At 26.3% G+C, this 22639-nt stretch overlaps 1 protein-coding gene across 6 annotated transcripts in view; it reads right to left on the bottom strand.

Annotated features, from left to right (window-relative positions):
• The window catches only part of LOC117173520 (fructose-bisphosphate aldolase-like), a 37858-nt gene that overhangs the window by 6000 nt on the left and 9219 nt on the right, over positions 1 to 22639 (bottom strand). For 5 of the 6 annotated variants that reach the window (XM_033362154.1, XM_033362152.1, XM_033362153.1 and 2 more), the window contains 3 exons: positions 8474 to 8683; positions 7702 to 8145; positions 5285 to 5638 (listed from right to left, as the gene is read on the bottom strand). In XM_033362154.1, the coding sequence (XP_033218045.1) occupies positions 5285 to 5638; positions 7702 to 8145; positions 8474 to 8680 (1005 nt within the window). In that variant the 5' untranslated portion in view covers positions 8681 to 8683. Of the gene's footprint in view, positions 1 to 5284; positions 5639 to 7701; positions 8146 to 8473; positions 8684 to 8803; positions 8924 to 22639 lie in introns of those variants that run through there. The other variant, XM_033362156.1, reaches the window with a different exon arrangement.

The following is a 22639-nucleotide window of genomic DNA, read 5'->3' as shown; positions in this document are numbered from 1 at the left end:
TTATATCTTTGGCTCGAAAATGTAAAAAATTTGCAGAAAATTTTACCAATTAGTTGAAAATTCTGATTTTTTGTTAAAAATATAATCGTTTGGTTGAAAATTAAACTTTTTTTTCTAGTAAATTCATCTTTCTCGCTTCAAAATTCAACAATTAAATTGAATTTTTTCTTTCTAGATTAACATATTTTTTTGTTCAAAATTCAACTTTTTTTAAATTTAACTGTTTTGGTGAATAATTCATCTTTTTGGTTGAAAATTCATTTCTTTTATTAAAAGTTTAGCTATTAGGTTTAAAATTCCATTAAAAACTCAAATATTTGGTTGAAAATTTATTAAATCTGTTAAAAATAAACCTTTTTTGGTAGAACAGTAATCTCATTGGTAGAAACTTCAAACTTTTGGTTAAAAAAATAGTTTTTCATAGCCAAAAATAAATTGTTTTAACTGTGAATATAAATATTCCATTTTAGGTTGAAAATTTATCTTCTTAGTTGAAAATTCATATAATTTGTTGAAAATTTGTTGTTTTTTTTAGTAGAAAATTATTCTTTTGGGTTAGAGATTTTCTTGGGGGAAAATTTATCTGTTTAGTTGAAAATTTAACTATTTTATTGAAAATTCATTAAATTCAAGTTTTTGTTGAAAAATTATATTTTTTATGAAAAAATTCACGTACTTTGTTGAACATTTGTATTTTTTTAAAGAAAATGATCTTTTTCGGTTGAAAATTTAATATTTTTTTATATTTTTTTTTTCATCTTTCAAATTAAATTTTTCTATTGAAAATATAACCATCATACTTTTATGGAAAATTGATCATTGTTCCCTTGGTATTTATAAGTCAATTGTTTTTAATATCTTTAAACATTCTCTGAAATTTATCTATTTTTTAAAAATAGAAAATCACTTTAAATTATCTTGAAACCTTGCCAAATCATTTGAGAGCTTTAAAATTTTATTTCAGAATCTCCTTTAAAATGATTCAAATGTTTACTAGGACTTTTAATAAATCTTTCAAAATTAAATAAATTATCTAAAAATCTTCCAGGTTAATTTTTTACAATTTCGGAAAATTTTTTTAATTTATTTAAATATGTTCCTAAAATTAATTTTTGAAAATAAAGAATCATTTTGAGTTTACCCAGGGATCATAAAAAAAACTTCTATTCTGTTGCAAACTTTGAAAATTCTTAAAAAGCTACTCAATTTTTTGTTCGCATTCTTCAAAAATTTATTTATTTAATTGATATTTATTTATTAAAATTTATTGAAATATTTTCCAGTTGTCAATTATTATTTTCTTTTAAATTTCTGAATATATTTTAAGCTTAATCAAATTTTATATAAATTAAGAATAATTGTCCAATTGTTATTTATTCATAAAATTTTGTTTTGAAATCCATTTGAATAATCTGTTAAAATTAATTTTTCAAAATAAAAAAATCCTTTTCAATTTTCCCCGGAATCCTAACAGAATTTTTTATTGTCTTGAAATCTTTCAAAATTTGATTTCAAAATCTCTTTTAAAAAGTTTCTAATTTTGCCTATTACTTTTAATAAACCCTCCTAAATTTAATGAATTTTCTGAAAATCTTCCAGATTAATTTATTACAATTTTGGATATGTTTAAAAATATTTTCTTAAAATTAATTTTTCAAAATTCATAAAAAGCTTTAAAATTTTACTTGGAAATTTTCCAAAATCTATATTTTATTTAAAATTTATAAATTATATTTTCATGTTTTAAATTAAGTTTGAGTATTTTCAAAACTTCAAAATATCTCTTAAACTTACACGAATTTCTACCAAATGAATATTGTTTAACTGTTATCTATACATCAAAATTCAACAATTTGATTTACATATAAACAAATTTTTAAATTGTTTAGCTTTCAATATTTTATTGATAATTGTTTAGTTCAAATAAATAATTCAATTTTTCACGTAAATGTCTGTAAATTGATCAAGTTTTAACATATTCTGAATTTAGTTAACATTAAAAATCATTAAATAATTTATATTTACAGATGATCCTGAATAATGATATTGGCGCGTTGGAAAATTACCAAATAATAAAATTGCTGAATATTCATTATGTTACCGAATTTGAAAATTCTCGAATAATAAAATTTCCGAAAGAAAAATGCCAAAATATAAAATATCCGAAATAATTATCTCCAGAATTATTGTTTGAATTTAAAATTACAATTACTGAAAAAATTTAAGGAAATTTTCTAGATCGGATATTTTATAATTCGCTATTTATTTTTAATTATTCAAGTCTTCAAAACTGTATTTTAAAATTCTTCAAATTCAAAATATACTATTAAAAATGAAGAACTAAAATGGGCAATTTTTATGGTAAAATATTTTAGTATTACACATTTTAAACTGAATTTCCAGGGTTTTCAAGTTTTTTTTTAAATCGCAGATAATTTCCAGGTTTTTCAAGGTTTCCAGGTCAAATCGCCACCCTGTTAAACCTAGATAAAAAAAGTTAATCGAAGCAATTAAAATAATTTCATAGAAACAGAAAGAAATAAAATAAAATTAATACAAGGAAATAAATAAAGCAACAGATTAAGAAATTAACAAAAATTAATGGAAATAGGGAACTACACAAATTTATTAAATTTATTCTGGAAAATTTAAAATCAAACTAAACAGTTCAGCAAAAAGCATTATAGAAATAGAGAAGGATATAGATATCCATATAATAAAAGTAGTGCAACTAATTAGCCTAGATTTCACTCATTTCAGCATAACCTTTCTAGAAATGATTAAAAAATACATTTTTAGGCCAGCATGAAATTCAAGCATTTCGTGAGTGACTGTAATAAATAGAGCAATTCGATTTTTTTAAATAGATTTTGGTTATCTACAGTTACACAGATACTGAATTATTATCAACAAACTCACACTGAACTAAACTATGGTAATTAGGTTGCAAACTAATTTCAAAAACGATTTCAGAAAGTTTCGAATATTTCTGATTAAAGACAGTTTTAGCCAAGCAAAGTTACTTTTAATGAACACTACTTTTAAATTAATTTCCGAGAATAGATATTGAACAAATTTTCATTTGAAGGGATGCTATGGGTTAGGAAATTCCAAAAAGTCGGGGAATATTCAATAAACTAAAGTTGAAGTCAATGTTATTATTTTGTTGCTAATTCGCCTTTTTTGTTGAATTCGACTGTTTTTGGTTTATTTAAAATAATATTTGTTGGTTCAAATATCAAATATTCTATTTTTCGTGGAGAATTCATCTTTCTTGGTCAACAATTTATTTTTCTAACTTAAAATTTAACTATTCTATTTTTGGTTCAAAATTTGACTTTTTTGGTACAAAATTCACCACTTTGGTTAGAAATTTCACCTTTTTTGTTAGAAATGCAAATGTCTCATTAAAAAGTAACCTTTTTGGTTCGAAAATGAACTTTTTTTGAAAATTCCACTGTATTGTAGAAAATTGATAGTTTTGGCTCGAAAATTAAAAAAATTCGAAGAAAATTTTACCATTAAGTTAAAAATTCTGAGTTTTTGGTAGGAAATTTAATGTTTTGTTAAAAATACAATTGCTGCTTTGAAAATTTAACTGTTTTTTTTTAGAAAATTCATCTTTCTAGCTTGAAAATTCAACAACTAAATTCAAATGTTTTCTTTATAGACAAAAATATATATATATATTTTTTTTTTTTGAAAATTCAAATATTTTGGTCAAATTTGCATCTTTTTTAGTTAAAAGTCACAATTATTTAGCTTTTGACTTAAAATTATGATATTTTTTTGTTGTTGAAATATAAACTATTACATTTTTTATTGATTCAATTTCATTTTTCGTTAGAGGTTCACATTTTTGTTGAAAATGTATTTCTTTGTTTGGAAATTCATCCTTTAAAAACTCAAATATTTGGTCGGTAATTTATGTATTCTGTTAAAAATGAATCTGTTTTGGTACAAAAGTAATCTCATTAGTTAAAACTTAATAATTTTGGTTAAAAATTATTTTTTCATGGTCAAAAAACAATATTTTTAAATGCAAATATAAATATTTCATTCTGGGTTGAAAATTGATCTTTATAGTTTTTTTGGATTAAAGATGAATTATTTTAGTTTAAAATTCACTTCTTTAACTGAAAACATAACTATTTAATTTTTGGTGGAAAATTAATCTCTTTTGGTCGAATTTAATTTTCTTGGTGGCAAATTCATTTGTTGAGTTGAAAATTTAACTATTTCATTGCAAATTTATTTGCTTTTGTTAAAAATTAATTTTCTTACTGAAAATTCGAAAATAGTGTTACAAACTTCCTTTTTTTGTGGAAAATTAATATTTTGAACTAAAAATTCAACTATTTTGTTTTTTGTTAACAAAATATATTTTTTTTGTGAAAATTGGCGTACTTTGTTAAAAAATTTCATTTTATTGGTATAAGATTTATTTTTTCGATTGAAGATTCAACATTTTGATTAAAAATTCATTTCTATGATTGAACATTTAACTAATTTTTAGAATTGTAATTTTTTTTAGCTTAAAATTAATGTTTTCATATTAAAATGTAACAATTCCATTTTCAGTTGATAAAAACTCGTCTTTTTAGCACTGAAAAATTAATATTTTAGTAGAAAATCCAATATTTTGTATGAGTTTTATTGATGAATTGATACATCTTTCTTGATTTAAAATTACTGTTTCTTTTCGTTGAAAATTCATGTATTTTGTTTACAATTTGTTTTTTTTGGTAGAAAACTCATCTTTTGGGTTGAAACTTTAACTGTTTTGTTGAAAATCTGTTTTTTGTTGATCTTTAAAAATTAAATTTTGTAACTGAAACTGTAACTATTGTATTTTTTAGGGAATCTTTTTTTATATAAATATTTCTTAGTTGAAATATCAACTAAGGTAAACGTCTCAGTAATTGTGACGCCAATTTTCTTGCTTTTTATGCAATTTGAATTAATTTATATTCCATTCATCAATAAGAACTGTTAAAAATATATAGATTCTATTATTAAATATTACTTATAACATAGTTTTTTAACAATATTTATTCACCTTACTACATTTTTCGTTAAGAATTTACTTACTTTATCATAACTTCATCACTTTGGTTAAAAATTAATTTTTTTTAACTGAATTTTTTTCTATTCTCGAACCTGTGAAATTGGCTATCAGAACCAAAATTTTCAAGACTTTCTGTCCTCGACTGCAACGTTAAAAATAATTGGAATTTTTTTGTAAATAAAGAGAAAAAAAAATGGTTAAATTAGGAAAAAATACCTTGGCTCTCTTGATAAGTTCGTCCTGAGCAGCACCGATTTGGTCCTTCTTTCCAGCCCAAGCACGGAGAACGGAAGCCTGGAGAGCACGGCCATAACTGAAAGTCAATGCCCAAGGTTTCTTCAACGGGTATTTGTTGATAGCATCCAAATTGACGGAAGCCTCTTCCTCGGACTGTCCACCGCTGAGGAAAGTGATTCCGGGAACCGCTGGTGGGACAGTACGGAGAAGAGCTGTGACGGTCGCAGCCGCGATTTCCTCGGGCTTTGCTCTCTTCGGGCAGCTCTGTCCGGGTGTCACCATGTTGGGTTTCAAAAGTGTTCCCTCGAGGTAGACTTTATGGTCAGACAACGCCTAAAATCCATTAAAAACGTAAAAAAAATGTTAAGCCCTTCAAAATCGTTTGAAGATACAATAGAAACTGAACCAAAATTTACAGAAAAGAAGAGCCCTCAAAACGCTTTAAAATGAGCCCAAGACGAACCTTATACGACGAATAGAAGCAATGTTATAAGAGATCAAAAAAAGAGTAATAATGTTCAAAAACTATTTTTTGATTTTTTGAAACTCTTATGACTTCGGTTCTATTTATCTTAGAAGGTTCATCCTTGGTTCATTTTAAAGCGCATAAGGATCTCTTTAATCTTGTTAATATTGATTTTGATAAATCAGTCAGCAAATGTATAAAAATCAGAAACAAAAATCTTAAAGAAAGTTTCTTGCTTAATAGCATTTCATAAAAATAAAATAGCAATGATCAAAATTAAGACAGAAAGAAACTCAAAAACACTTTAAAATGAGCTCAGTATGAACCTTGCACGACGAACAGAACCTAAACTCTATTAAAAACGTAAAAAAAAAGTTAAACCCTTCAAAATCGTATGAAGATACAATGGGAACTAAACCAAAATTTACAGGCTAGAAGAACTCCCAAAACGATTAAAAATGAGCCCAAGACAAAACTTCTATGGCAGATAGAACGGAAGTTATAGGATATAAAAAAAGAGTAAGAAAAGTTACAAAAATATTTTTTGATTTTTTAAAACTCTTATAACTTCAGTTCTATTTCTCGTAAAACGCTCATCCTGCGTTCATTTTAATGCGCTTGAGGAGTTCTTTTAGTCTTTGAATTTTGATTTTGACCAGTCAGCTAACGCCTGAAAACAAAAAAAAATATCATACCCATAAAAATTCTATAATAATCAAATTGAATTTTAACCAAAATTTTCGGACAAAAAGAAACCCTAAATTACATGAAAATAAATCCACGATGAACATTCTACCTTAAGTAGAATAAAAGTTATAAAAGATGCAAAAAAGAACTAAAAAAATGCAAAAACTATTTGACATTTTTTGAAACTCTTATATCTTTGGTTCTATTTATCGTAGAAGGTTCATCCTGGGTTCATTTCGAAGCCCTGCGAGAGTTCTTTTAATCTGTGAATTTGGATTTTGAGAAATAAGTCAGCCAACGTCTAAAAACCATGGGCAAGTATTAAAAAAAACTGTCAATCCTCGTAAAATTGTATTAAAATGAAATAGAAATTTAACCAAAATTTACAGACAAGAAGAACTCTCAAATCGCTTCAAAATAAATCCAAGATGAACCTTTTACGACAAGCAGAATGAAAGTTATAAAATACAAAAAAGCGTTAAAAAAAAAAAATATTCTTTCTTTTTTGAAATTCTCATATCTTCGGTTCTATTTATTGTAGAACGTTCAGCCTAGGTTCATTTTAAAACGCCGAGGAAGTTTATTCAGTCTGTGAATGTGGATTTCGATCGCCTGAAAATAAAGAAATCCCATTCCTCTCAAAATTATATAAAAATCAAATAGAAATTCAACCAAAATTTAGATGGACATAAATCCTAAATCGCTTTGAATGAAATCCTTGATGGACGTTCTAGCAACAAATAGAATCAAAGTTATACAAAATCCCAGAGAAGTTCAAAAACTATTTTCCATTCTTTGAACTTTTTTATCTTTGGTTCTATTGATCGTAGATGGTTCATCCTGGGTTCATTTTAAAGCAATTGCTGAGTTCTTTCTACCTGTGAATTAGGATTTTGATCAGTCTTCAAACACCTAAAAAAATCGCATGCATCTCAAAACTCTAGAAAAATAATATACAAATTAAATCAAAATTTACAGACGGAAAGAAATCCTAAATTGCTTTCAAATGAATCCTTGATGGACCTTCTACGACAAATAGAATCAAAGTTATAAAAGATCCAAAAAAGAGTAAAAAAAGTTCAAAAACTTTTTTCATTTTTTTAAACTCGTATATCTTCGGTTCTATTTTTCGTAGAAGGTTTATTCTTGGCTCATTTTAAAGCGCTTGTGAAGTTCTTTTAAGCCTATGAATTTCGATTTTCATAAATCAAGACATTCTTTATGAATTTCATTTAAATAATACCTTGTAGACGGCGGCGAGGACCTCTTCGGTGACTTGTTGGCATCTTGCAAGATCGTGATCACCGTCGGGGAGGATCTCAGGCTCGACGATCGGGACGATTCTTGCACTTTGGCAGATGGAGGCATAACGAGCAAGGACATTGGCGTTTTCCAAGATGGCAAGTTTGCTGGGTGTGTCCTTGGTGATCTTCAAAACGCACCTCCATTTGGCAAAGTGGCATCCGTCCTTCTTGTACTGAACGCATCGGGCCTGGAGGTCATCAAGACCCTGGGTGGTGCATTCGTCCTGGGTTCCGAAAAGAGGGACCACACCTTTGTCGACCTTGATTCCAGGAAGGATATTACGTTCTTGGAGGAGTTTCACGAAGGGAGTACCGTCGTCAGCTTTCTGGTAGAGAGTCTCGTGGAAGAGGATCACTCCCGAAACGTGCTGGCTAATCACATCCTGTTGAATAAGTTTTTCGTTATTATCAAACTCTATGCGTTGATTCGGTTTGAAAAATTAGGAAAAGCGCAATTTTTGTCAAGTTATTCAGTGGTATAGGTCACGAGTTATAAGCGAAAGTTGATTTTTTGGATTTTCAAATTTTGAATGTTAAACAGCTTATAACTTTAGTTCTATTCGTTTGAGGAAGTTCAACTAGGGCTCATTTAAAAAGACTTGATCTCTTCTTTGAGTTCGAAAATTTTAAAATCGTTTGCAAATTTATTTTAAATTTTATAGTGAAATTTAGAACTTTTTTTGAATGAAATTAAAAGTTGTAATTTCTAACCTTAGGGGCGGTAAATAGGAGCTGTCTGTAAGCTTTGCGGTTTTCTTCAGTATTTTCAACATTGATGTCCGTAAAACGTTTTCCAATGGTAGCGGTGGATTCATCAGCGGCCAAAATACCTCTTCCGGGTGCGACGATCTGCTGAGCGATCTGGCTCAATTCTTTTTTCAGCTCGGGCTCAGCTGTGGCGTAAACTTCCTTCGCCATGTTCTAAAAAAATTACTTTATTTAAATATAATGTAATAACCATTTTTAGATAAAGGGATTTTTATTTATTAAGTGGAAATTGAATTTCAAATTTTTTCAAAATTAATCGATCCCACCCCTTACCTGAAAATTTGCAAATACTCAGTCTAATGTCAGACCACGATTACTCCCGACCATAAACAAACTTGGCGAGAGTCAAAAGCGTTTAAAGCGTAGATTGAACATCGAGAAAAATAATTAAGTTTATAGCACTTTCATTTGTCCACCTTTTTCTTGACAGTATTAGATTAAGTACAAAGGGTTGCATTGTTATAATAGTCTTTGGGATAAAGACGAACGATACAGACACATTTCGACGTTTGAATAAACGCCCTATTTTCTACAATTACGATATATAAATACAACAATTACTAGCCGAGTGTATAGTATACATTCTGGCGGCTGTACAATAAAGAATGAACAACACATTAAGTATACTCATATTATTTATTTAAGTGCGCCCAAACAACAAGCGCCTCTATACAAGAGCTTTATTTAAAAAATTACTGTCCCTTTTTTCAAAGAGAAAAAAAATTGGTGTTTGGCGCATTTTTTGCCTTTTTCGACCGCAACCGGATGGACTGGTTGGGTCGCGAAATATCTTGACTACATTTTGACTTCCGGCGGGTTGGAGAACCGAGCACGAACTGAAGGTGGATGGTGCAGTACCGGCTTGAGCTTTAAGGTGGGGGGGAGGTAGACAACCCGCAATGCAGCACGCGCAGACGTCCTGAGCTTGGCAAATTATCCCCTGCACAACCTGGACTGACCTGAGACGTCGACCACGAGAAAATCTTGCCCTGGTCGCCCCACCCGACATTCATTTTCAGCGGCGCCGTCCCAGTTGGTTTTTCAAAGTCCTATCTTACGGCGGAAACAAGTTTAAACGACATTAAAACTTGACTTGATAAATGTTGCAAAAATTTGGAAACTTTGGATTTTAGTTTTGAGTTAATAAAGGTGCTATACTTTAATCACATAATCTAAAGGGTTAAATACAATCCATCACAGAGGGTTTTTTCAAAAAATGTCTTGTTTTTTTTTTTTTAATTAATTGAAAATATGATGCAAATTATGCGCTTGAGAAGGAGCAAGCCGCCACCACGAGTGCACTCATGGTGAACCGATGGGGCCGATATTCAGTTCACCATGGGTACACTCACGGAGGAGGTTTGCTCCTTCCCAGGCGCAGAAATTGCATTATATTTTCAATTCATTAAAAAGAATAAAAAACAACAAGACTATTTTTCAAAAACCCCCTGAGTAAAGAAATTGTATTTATCCCTTTAAATTAGGCAGTTAGAATGTGAAAATAAACAATTCATAATTGTAGGAGAAAAATTATTATTGGTAATAGATGGAATAAAAATCAAGCCCTAGGAAGCGCCTTAAGGTGTGGCTCAATTTTGAAAATGATAACTTCATGACACAGAACGATTTTTTGATCGTTTTTTAAATCGTTCATATCTTTGAGTTTATTTCAAGGCTTTTTTTCATTAGAATATATTTTTTTCCATTCGAATTAATAAAAAATTAACTGCAAATTAAGGCACTCAAGGTACCAATTTTAAGCTAGAAACACTAAAACTGGAAAAATAACGTTTCTTTGAACTGAAAAATTTTTACATTAGAAGTCGAATTTTTTTATTTTAAATTCTTTAAATATCCTTAAAAAGCTTCAAAATTTTATTTCAAAGTCTTGAAAAATCTACATGTTGTTTCAAATTTTTTCAAATTGAAAATTACTATTTAAAGTTTTTCATAGCTTCTAAATGTTTTAAAATAATTCGAATTTCAAATAATTTTGTTAAATAAAAAATCATTTTTAATTTTCCTAGCAATGTTTAGAAAAAAGTTTTTATTTTTTTGAAGCCTTTCACAATTCTCAGAACGCTTATAAATTTTCAGTTTATAATCCATTGAAATTTCAAATTGAAAAATAGAATAGTGCAATTAGTAGTTAAAAAGTTTTGGAACCAAAAAAAAAAAGGCGAATTCTCAAAGATAAATGTAAAAGTTGGTATTTCAACTCAAATTATAATAATTTTAAATAACAAAAAAAAACCAAAGCTTTAACAAACAAAAAACATGAATTTTTAAACGCTTTTAATTTTTGAAGTCTTCTAATATTGCACTTAAAAAATCTTTACATTAAAAATGTATGTTTGAAAATAAAAATCTAAAATTAAACATATTGTTAAGTAAAATCTTTTCGAATTACGCTTTATAAACTAAATGATATTATTTATGGAGTAAAATAAGATAAACTTACCCAAATTCATCAGAAAAGTTTTATATTATCTTTGCTTCTTCATATTTAAAAATTTTAATATTGCTTACTTTCGGAATTAAATTTTCAATAGTGGATTGAGACTATGTTGTTCTTATAATCGAAATTTATTCTCATCGCTAATATGCATTTGAGTAAAGAGAAATGAGAAAAAATGCAAAGACAGATGTACAATTACTTGAAAAAGAAATTTAAATTAAGGAGGATTTATTTGTCAAATTCGCAATCATATTACTGTTCTCCTGGGAGTAATTCGCACGACGGCAAAGAATGAATTATCACATTTTGACTTTTCCCAGCGCAGTTAAGATTTATTGCTGACGTAAATTTCTTTCTTTTCCACAGAAAAGTTATGAGAAAAGCACCCCGGAAATTCGATATTTCATTTCTTTTCCGCAAATTTTCAAGGGAAAAGTTTCTACAAATAACTTACAATTAGGGAGTAAAGTTTTCAAATTTATTTACTTGGAAAATTACTTTTTTTATCATAGGGTCTTCCCGTTTACTGTAATTTTTATTAGAAACGCTTGAAGTCTGAACATTTGGTCAGAAAAGTGGAAAACTGCAGAAAAACAAAACTAATCAGCAGTAAAAACACGACGAAGCGAGATTTACGAACGGTCACCGATCCGAGCGCTAATCGCTTCCGTCCATGCTTAACATTCGAGATCTCGACGGTAGAAATTTATATTAATTAAATTTAATTTAATTAATATAATTTAAATATATATGGTAATTTAAATATATAATTTCATTAATTTATTGATTCTACAATTTATTGTTTATAATTTTTTGATGAAATAATTCAGATATTAAAACTCATTTTTAATGATATTCGCAACATTAAAAAAATTTTCAAACAACTATTTGAATCTAAAGATGGAAAAGAAGAAAATAATGTTCAAGTTATACTAAAAGAATACTTGGATCTTCCAAAGCAGATATTACACGAAGAAAAGTGAGGTCAGGGCTTACAGATATTTACGACTGTACTTACGTTTCATCGTCCATAGTGTTTTAACAGAACCTAACTTCAAAGTAAGAAGGAAACAATCTTGAAAATTAAAAAATCAGAAAAGTTGATAGCCTACAAAAAAGTTTATTTCACAATATGCAGGCCTCGTACTTTTCTATTTATTTATCCTAGGCTTCGCAGTCCAAAAAGATAATCCAACTATTTTTAGTTGAAAATTCACTTTTTTCTCAGTTGAAAAGTCTACTATTAAAATTTCCGTTATGAATTATTCTTATTCATTTAATACTATATTATTTGGTTTAAAATTGAATTATTTTGCTTGAAAATTCATATTTTCGGGTTAACAATTCAACTGTTTGGTACAAAATTAAATTCAAGTTCTTGTTAAAAATTCACCTTTGTTGGTTGAATGCAACAGTTTTTTATTTTTAATTAGAATATTTTTTGTTGAAATATCAACTATTACGTTTTTTGTTACAAAACTATATTTTCAGCTTAAAAATTCAATTCCTTAGTTCAAAGTTGAACTTCTTTCTTAAAAGTTCTTTTTTGTTGAAGATTCATAATTTTAGATAAAAATTCGATTTTTTGTTTGAAAAATATCCTTTTCAACTGAAAATTTGATTAGTTTGTTGACAATTCAAATGATTGGTTGGAAATGCAAATGCATTGTAGAAAACAGTCTGTTGAAAATTAATATTTCTTTAGTTTAAATATTAATCTATTTATTTTTTAAATTATTCAAAAAATTATAAACTAAAAATTAATCAAATAAAATTAAAACTAACATTATATCCCATCTTCAGAATATTTATTGTATTTGAAAATTAATGTACGTAACAACTGTATGGTTGCCAATTAATTTGTTTTTTCAGGATTCAAGTATTTTGTTGAATATTCGTCTGCTTTGGTTATATTAAATTGTTTTTTTTTATTTTAAATGAAAATAGGTTTTTGTTCAAATATCAATTATTACATTTTTCGGTGTAAATTAGTATTTCTCATTCCTTAAGGGCATGTGACACAGCTAAATACCTATATTACCGACCTCACTTTTTCAGTTCAGTGAATGTTTTTTTAAACCTAAGAACTTTTTTTATAAATAAAATATCGAGCTGAAACTTTGGAAAATGTATTAAAGTACAATAAAGTACGTCTAGGCACTGCATTTTGGTAGGAACTTCACTGAAAATTATTTTATCTTTTTTCTGAACCTCGACATTTTTTGAACGTTCCAACGTTTTTTATACATAAAATATCGGTCTCAAACTTTGAGAAATGCAAGAGCCGAAAGAAAACTACGTTTAAGTACAAATCTTAATAATAAAAGATGTAAAAAAATATTTCAACTATCAATTCCATCGGCATCAGCCGGTAACGTTGTACACGAAAATACGAAACCTGGCGGCCACTAAACGAGGCTCTAGAGGGTTCGTATTTTCGTGTATAACGTTACAGGCTGATGCCGATGGAATTGATAGTTGAATTTTTTTATATCTTTTATTAATAAGCTTTGTACTTAAACGTAATTTTCTTTCGGCTCTTGCATTTTTCAAAGTTTGAGACCGATATTTTATGTATAAAAAAAGTTCGAACGTTGAAAAAATGTCGAGGTTCAGAAAAAAGATGAAATAATTTTCAGTGAAGTTCCTGTCAAAATGCAGTACCTAGATGTACTTTATTGTACTCTAACACATTTTCCAAAGTTTCAGCTCGATATTTTATTCACAGAAAAAGTTCTTAGGTTCAAAGAAACATTAAGTGAACTGAAAAAGTGAGGTCGGTAATATAGGTATTTAGCTGTGTCACATGGCCTTAAACTCTTTTAGATGTTCTCCGACATTATTAGAAATATTCTGAAATATTTTGAAATTTTCTTTAAAAATGAATTCTTCAAAATAAAAATTTATTTTTAATTTTCCCAACAATCCAGATAAAATTTTTTGTTTTCTTGAAACCTTTCGAAATTCTTAAAAAGCTTTCAAAATTTCGTTCACAATATTTAAAAACTTTCATTTTATTAAAAATTGTTTTCATATTTTAAATAATTTGTTTAAAATTCTTTTCAAAACTTCTAAACCTTTTACATGTCTTTTGAAATCATTCAAAAATTCCCTAAAATTTAACAAAATTCTGCATAAACTTCTAAGCCTTCTAAATATCTTTTAGAACGAATTGTATTTTTCTTAATATGCTCAAAATATTCTGCAAAATTAAAAAAAAAAACTTACAATCTTCCGGATTCTTTTTTGAAAGTGTTGGAAATCTTTTGAAATATTTTTAAATATTCTCTTAAAATTAATTTCAAAATCATAAAACAATTTCCCATACATTTTCAAAAAATCTTTTTATTCTCTTGAAACCTTTTGAAATAAGTCTGTTTTCCTAGAAAAATGTAAGTACTGTGAAACTAAAAAATTTGTCTCAAAGAACCGAATTACTTCCCATTATTAAAAAAAATTAATTAAAATGTTATCAATAATGTTTAGAAAAATTATAGCGGAAAATAAAATATCACATTTTTTAAATCTTTAAAGATGATTCCCGAATCAAATTTGTATTCCCGGGTACTTCCCAACTTTTCCTGATTTTATTTTAATTCCAGGATACTTCTAGGCTTTTTATTTTCATTCCCCGAGTTATCCGGATACTACTGAAATATAAAAAAATTACGGTTTTGTATTCTTAAGGATCGGGTGCTAAAAATGTCTAGAGGAGTTATTTTTCCTTTGGGGATTCCGGGCTTACCATAAATATACAGATAAAATATAGTGTCTGTCAAGAAACTAGAAATACAAGTTTACAGTCCCGTGCGTCTACTAGACACTGAAAATTATAACTTTATTTTAAGCACTAAATAATACAAATTTGAAAAAATATATCCTAGCAACATAATAATAGAAAAGATAGAAATTTTGAATACCATTTTTTAATTGAAGGAATGCAGTAAAGAACAATCTCAATACAAACAATCTGAAAGTAACAGGAACCTAAAATTGGAATAGACTCAGCTGCGGATAGCACTGATGCAATCCGCACTTTTGCAATCCGCACTTTGCGAAACTTCAGCTTTTTATATACAAGAAGTGCAATTTGGAGTTAAAACAAAAAATTAAAACCATCTATAGAGATATTCAGTTGACTATTTGGAAGAAAATATGTGTAATCAGAGAAAAATTAACCAAATAGAAGTAAATTATCAATGCATTTGGAGAGAAAATGTTATGAGTGTTGAAAATCGTTCTTGAATAACAGTTAGAAATCTACTTTCCAATTTAAAAAAAAAAACTTCCACTCCAGATAGGGTAATACTGGATAAGAATAAAAGATTTTTTAAAGTAAAAAATTATTCTCTTCCGAGTAAATAAAGATTTCGTGTGACAGTATTCCACTGAACACACAATTTTACCTTAACGAGAAATGTAATAATTGATATTACAACATAAAAACGCATTTTCAACAAAATACTTCAATTTTCAAACAAATTGATAAAATTTGAACTAAGAAAGATAAATTATTAACCAAAAATGAATAAGATAAATTTTCAATAAAAAAATTCAATTTTAATAAAAAATGAATTCTTAATAAAATAGTACAATTTTCAACTAAATATGAATTTTTAATTAGAGTGATCAATTTTCCAACCAAAAAATAGAATTTTCAAAACAAAAAGGTTTTTTATTCAAAAAAAAATTAATCAAAAAGTTGCATTTTAAACTAAAAAAGAGGAAATTCCAAACTTCTTAGTTTCTTTACAAAAAAGGCGAATTTGCAACTGACAAAGATCAATTTTCAACCAAAGATGGAAAAGCTAGATTATCGGTTGAAAAAACTTAATTTTAAACAACAAAAGAACATATTTTAAACACAATAGGTAAATTTTGTACCAAAGAGATTTCTAAGCAAAATTTATTATTCTTTAACCATTATTTTAGAATAAAAAATAATCTTCAAATAACAATAACGAATTTTCAACCAGAGAGGAATTTTTAAATAAAATTATGAATCTTCAACAAAACATGCTTTTTAATCAAAAGATGCAACTTTTAAGCAAGTATTTGAATGTTCAATTTGGAAAAAAATCAACTGCAACCAGAAGTGGAATATTCACAGTTTCAGTTTTAAAAAATCTTTCACAAAAATAAAATAGTTTTCAACAAAGTTGACAAACCTTAAAAAGCAACAATAAATTTTCAACCGAAAAATATGACTCTTGAACAAAATTGATAAATTTGCGAGAAAACATTAAAATTGTTAACGAAAAATATAATTGCCAGGAGAGAGAAACTGAAAACAAAAAGAAATAGAAATAAAAATACAAGGATAATAAGGTACTAACAAAAATATTATATGATGAAAGGTCTATAGAAATATATGTTTTTTATAAATAAACGATAATAATTTCAAGAAATATCTATAGTTAAAATTTGGAATTTTTTTATTACTGTATTAAAAATGAGTTATCGATCAAATCCTTTTAATACAACGTGTATTTGATTTTTTAAAGACTTTTTTTTATGCAAAAACCTCATTTTCAGTAAAAATGTTAATTTTTTATGGATTAAAAATCTCAAAAATCGGATTTGAAGAAGTTCATTAGTCTCTAGACTAATTTTTAGAGCTCTATCTCTAACAGACAAAAAAGATATTGTCAAAATATGATTTTTGGGGTTTTTTTATGCTTTCTGAAACCAATTATACTTTTGGTTATATTCGCCTCAAGAGAATACAAAAGGGCTGTTTTTAAAGATCTTACAATACACTTTCGCGTTCAAAAGTTTTTTAAAAAAGCAAAAAATATTTTCTATTTTTATAGAAGATATTTAAAAAATAATTCTTTTATTTCTAATCTTTCTGATTGTTTACTTAATAAATAAAAGAATATTCGTAACTAACCAAAGAAGATTGAATGAGAGAGAGTTGAATGGTACACTTATAATTAGAATCCTTTCAATTGCTAATTATAAAATGTTCAACCCCAAATGATCAATGCCAAGTTCCTTTACCGTCCCTGAACTGGATTCTATCCTAAATTTATTTAAATAATCTTAGGCGCATACCTGTCTCGATTAAAATATGTAATCAAAGAAAAAAAAAGAAAAATTAAAGCATTCAAATTCAAACTATTGAATTTTAAACTTTTAAAATAAAAAATATTTTTTTAACATTTTTGATTCGATTTTTATTTTAGTTATATGTGTAATTTGAACGTATAAAATGCAAAATTGTTAATTTTTATAAATGTGTTATTCAAAGATTCTTTTAAATAATAAATTTCAAGGTAGAAGCAATACAAATTGAACGATTACAAATTTATTAATTAAATTGAACTGAAAAATGAATTATTGTTCAATTACTATTTATACATAAAACATTGACTTTGTTTAGAAATATATTTTTATATTTTCTTAAGATTGTTTTTTGAAATGAGAAAAGAAATAATTTGAAATTTTCCTAGGAATTTTCAGCTTTTTTCATTATCTTGAAATTTTTGATACGGACAGTTTTTTCTTTTTTTAAATGTAAAGTTTGTGGAAGTAAAAATAACCTCAGACGAAAAATAGTAGAGAAAAACTTTTTTGTTGTAATATAATATTTCAAAAAATGACGCAAAATAAAATTTTGTTAATTCTTACTTAATGTAAATACTAGAGAAAAAAATTACTTCCGTAAACAGTCATTCCTGGTTTATTGGCCCAACGTATAATAATGGTCTCTGAATTAAAAATCGTTAATAATATTATTTTTTACTATCAAAGTTTTAATACATTCATTGAAAATAATTTTAATTATTGGAACTTGAAGGATGTACAAATTTTCTCTATTGAATGTCTTTCAAGGCGATTTAAAGCTCTAAAGAGGGCTAATAGTTTTTAACGAGGTCGCTACTTTATTTCAATTTATATAATTATGCAGTCAAAAGCGCGCGAATATTCTGAGACATAAATATCCTATTTTCTCGTATCATCTAAAAATAAATGTTAAGGGAAGGGGAAGGACAGTCTCAACGCTCGAGTTTGATGAATTATTTCTGTTAGGTGTTCAAGACAGCTTGTGGCCAATTTTAAATTCAGGAATTGTGCAAAAATAATGTATGCAAACACAATTTATTTCAAGTTCAATTTCAATTTAAATTTGTTTTTTCCATTTTATTATGAATGTTTAACTGAAATACTTAAATTTTCAACCAACAAAATTAATTCAAACAAAAAGATTACTTTTTAAACAAGAATATTAATTATCTGTCGGAAAAGATGATTTTTCAACAAAATACTTGAGTTATGAGCAAAGTAGATGAATTTTGAACTAAAAACGAAAAATTTTCAATGAAATAGTTGAATTTTGAACTAAAAAAGATCAATTTTCAACCAAAAATGGAAAAGTTGAATTAGCAGTTTAAAAAATCAATTTTCAGTCACAAAAATTAATTTGTAATAAAACTGATAAGCTTTTTAAATGAAATAATGAATCTTCAAATGGAATAGATGAATTTTAAAACAAAAACATTAATATTTTACAAAAGAGGAACTTTTAACCAAGCAGATTTATTTTAAACAAAATGATGAATTTTCATCTAAAGTTATGAATATTTAACTGGAAACAGGGTGTCCGTTTTAACGAAAGAAAAGAATGCCCGTTTCTTTCCTGGTTCTCAAATATTTTACACGGGAAATGAAATTAAAAAATTCAAACTCTAAAGTTGATCATTTTTCCATTGGAAGTAATAACAACTGAGCTTCAAAGTAAAGCAGCCAAAAAGAAACTTTTGAATTTTATACTATTAAAATTGAAGCTCAAAAGTTTTTTAATTCAAAAATTTTATATTCAAATGCTCAATAATTTAAACGTATAAAATGGAAGCTACTAACACTTTTCAACTGAATAATTTTAAATTAAATGCTGTTCAACTGCCAAATTCTTAATTATCAATAATTTAATTTAAAACTTTTAAAAACTATATCATTTTAGGCAATTTGAAGTTAAAAATATTAAAAATGAAATAAATTTTTGTATAGCTGAACACGTCTCAAATTAAAATTGTAATTATTTTTATTTTAAATAGCTTAAAAATAATTTTCTCATTTTTAAATTTACTCACATTTTAAATTATTGTTGAAATTTTTTTAGAACTTCTAAACATCTTTTACAATTATTCGAATTTTTCATACATTTTTTTGTAATCCTGCCCTATCACAAAATTTCCTGAAAATCTCCCACATTCATTGTTAACTATGTTGTTAATCGTTCTGAATGTTTTAAAATATTCTCATGAAATTAATTTTTTTAAATGAAAAATCATTTTTAATTTTTCTAGGAATCTTAAGGAAATGTTTTTATTCTTTTAAAGCCTTTCATAATTCTTGAACAGCTTATAATTTTTTTGTTAGAAATCCGCAAAAATCTATATTTTGTTTTAAATTATTTGAAATCATTTCCAATTTTTAATTAATTTTGTATTTTTTTATAAGAATAATAGATGTTCAATTGTTATTTATACATCAAAATTCCACAATTTGACATACAAATTAGATTTTTTTTAATAGAACAAGTAAAAATATAACGTTCAAAGTTTCGTTTCTTTGCTTTTCTTTGAATATTTGATTTATTATTTGTGACTTTAAATTAACAGTCAGATTTTTCTAAATATTAAGTCATTGTTCCTTTTCTTAATTAAAAAATCTCAAATTGAACTGAATCCGAATCGGCTTGTAAGATTAATTACATGTTATTCACTTTTTAAATCTTAAAGTATAACTCCATTTTGAAAATCCTTAACTAATTTATATTCACAATTAATCAAATAACAATGTTTTTTTATTAAAAATCTTCAATTCCAAATGCTTCTCATTTTTAATCGTTAAGTCTTAAAACAGCACTTTAAAATTCTTTAAATTAAAATGAACGTTTAACAAATAAAAATCTAAATTAGACATTTTTTAAAGTGAAAGATTGTCGAATTACGTATTATAAACTGAATTACATCATAATTAAAAAGATCAAAATTTGAATAATTATTTTTAAAAAAACGGCTGAAATGAAAGTTGGACAGATTTTTTTCAATTTATCAAATTCCTAGTCAAAAAATAAATTCATTATCATTTCCCGGCTTCCCGGTCCAACGGTCACCTTGTGGAATAGATGAATTTTGAACAAAAAATAGATCAAAAGAGAAAAAAAGTAAACAAACTGTTGAATTTTCAAGCACAAATATGAATTTTCAACCAAGAAGATTAATTTTCTACGAGAAAAATATTTTCAATATTTTATGAATTGGAAAAAAGAAATAATTTAACATTTTTTTAAATTATTATCAAGTTAAAAAATAAGAATAATTTTAATAATAAATTAATGTTTTTTTAAAATGGAATAGTTAAATTTTTAGTTTAAAAAAACCAAATGTCAACTAAAATGATAAATCTTTAACTGAAATAGAAGAATTTTTAACAGAAAGTATATTTTCCACAAAGAAGAATAACTGAATTTTCAACAAAAAATTGAATAGTTAAATTTTTTGATAAAAAAATTAATGTTCAAACAAAGAGGTAAAATAAAAAAAGAGATATAATTTTATAATAGCATCGTTAATTTTTCGAAAAAAAAAAATTTTTCCCAGGTTTTCCAGGTAGAGTAGAGCAGTCTAAATTGTTTTTTGAAACGATTATATCATTGGTTGTAGTATTTAAATTTTGGGAAAATTTGAAAAACTTTTAAGTGACGCCACATTTGATTTAGATTTTTATCTTGAGATGAAATTTCATCTTGTGAATTGCGAAAAAATTGAGATGTATTTTCATTTTTGAATCTATAAACATTTTTCATATATGTAGGAAAAACTGTAGAAATTGTACAAAATTTAAATATATATTCAAAGTTTTTTTTTAAATTTGCATAGTTATAGTCTTTTCAAATTTTTAATTAAGGTGGAATGAAATGAAAGAAGAAAAATTAATTTGATTTTTCTAATTTTGTATGTATTGATCAAATATTTTCGAAGAAGTTGAAATTGAGCTTTGAATTTAATAAAAATTTGACTTGAATTTCAAAAAGTTTTAAATTATATTATTATAATCTTTCTTTTGTGTTCGTAAGAAAATTCCAGGCCCTGGTTGAAAGAGCTGATAGTACACATTTTGGTTCGAAAATTTTTAAAATAAAGATATAATATTTTCTTGATTTTCAGAGGCCATTCTCAAAAATTTTTTAATTCGGTTTAATTTGTTTATTACTTTATTTCAGGATTAATTTTTTCACTGTCAGTTTAAATTGATTTTTTTTTAATTTTAAATATAATATTACATGACTCTTCCTTATCAACATATTTTTTGTCGCAGAGACGTCACCTGCGCAGAGACCTGCTTCAAAATATTCTGCCTGCGTCTTTGGCTCGCAACCGAGGTCGATACGTCAAAACCACACTGCTGCAACCATCCCAATAAACATTGCGCAACATTTTTTAATTTATAAAAATTTACCAAAAAAAAATTTCAGAGTAAGTGTTTTAATCAAGAAAAAAAACTCTTGAAACTGAACATTTTTTCATTTGAAGTAATCAAAATTGAACTGCAAATCAAAGCACTCAAAGTCGAACTCTTTTGAATTATTAACATTTAGAAATCAAGCTTAGAAAATGTGTAATTCAGAAAATTTTGAATAAAAATCAGCTTCAGCTCGATAAAAATGTTTAAAATAAAAAATGTGCCTTTTCCATTTCAGAACAAAATTGAAAATTTAAAATTCTTCTCTTCCAATTCAATAAAAAAGTTAAAAACAAAAAAATGTCCTTTTTCAATTCAGAAAAAATCAAAATTTCCTCGCTTCCAACTCAATAAAAATGTTAAAGAGAAAAAAACGGTCCTTCTTCCAATTCATAAAACATTAAAAACAAAAATTTCCTCCATTATAAATAGATTCAACAATGTTCCTTTTTCAATTAAACAAAAATAAAATTTTCTCGCTTTCAAAATAATAAAAATGTTAAAAATAAAAAAATGTTCTTCCGATTCGGAAAAATATTAAAATAAGAAATTATTCACTTAATTCAATATAAATGTTAAAAAGAACAAATTGCCCTCCTCCAATTCATAAAAAAATTTCGTCCCTTCAAAGCCAATAAAAATCTTTAAAAATATCCTTCCAATTCATAAAATATTGAAAACCAAAATTTCCTCCTTTCCAACGAAATGAAAGTTTAAACAAAAAAGAGCGTCTCTTTAAAATTAGGAAAAATTGAGAGTCGAAATTTTCTCCATTCCAACTCAATAAAAGTGTTAAAAATGAAAATTCAATCTTTCAATTCATAAAAAATACGTATAATAAAGTTTCCCCTTCAACTCAATAAAAAATGCTAAAAAGAAAAATGGAATCTCCCAATTCAGAAAAAGATTAGAAATCAAAATTTCCTCCCTTAGGTATCGTCCACAAATTACGTAAGACGTTTTTCTTTTGTTTGAATAAAGACGAGCATAAAATTGCTGTGAAGTTGAGAAGGACACAACGATATAAACAAAAGAAAAACGTCTTACGTAATTTGTGGACGATCCCTTACAACTCAATGACAATGTTGAAAAAAATTATTCTTTTTCAATTTAAGAAAAAGATTGAAAATAAAGTTTCCTCCTACAACTTGATAAAAAAAATTCTAACAAAAAACTGG

The sequence above is a fragment of the Belonocnema kinseyi genome, chromosome 5 (assembly GCF_010883055.1).
Source record: "Belonocnema kinseyi isolate 2016_QV_RU_SX_M_011 chromosome 5, B_treatae_v1, whole genome shotgun sequence".
NCBI lineage: Eukaryota > Metazoa > Arthropoda > Insecta > Hymenoptera > Cynipidae > Belonocnema > Belonocnema kinseyi.
This window is presented reverse-complemented; position numbering and strand designations above follow the sequence as displayed.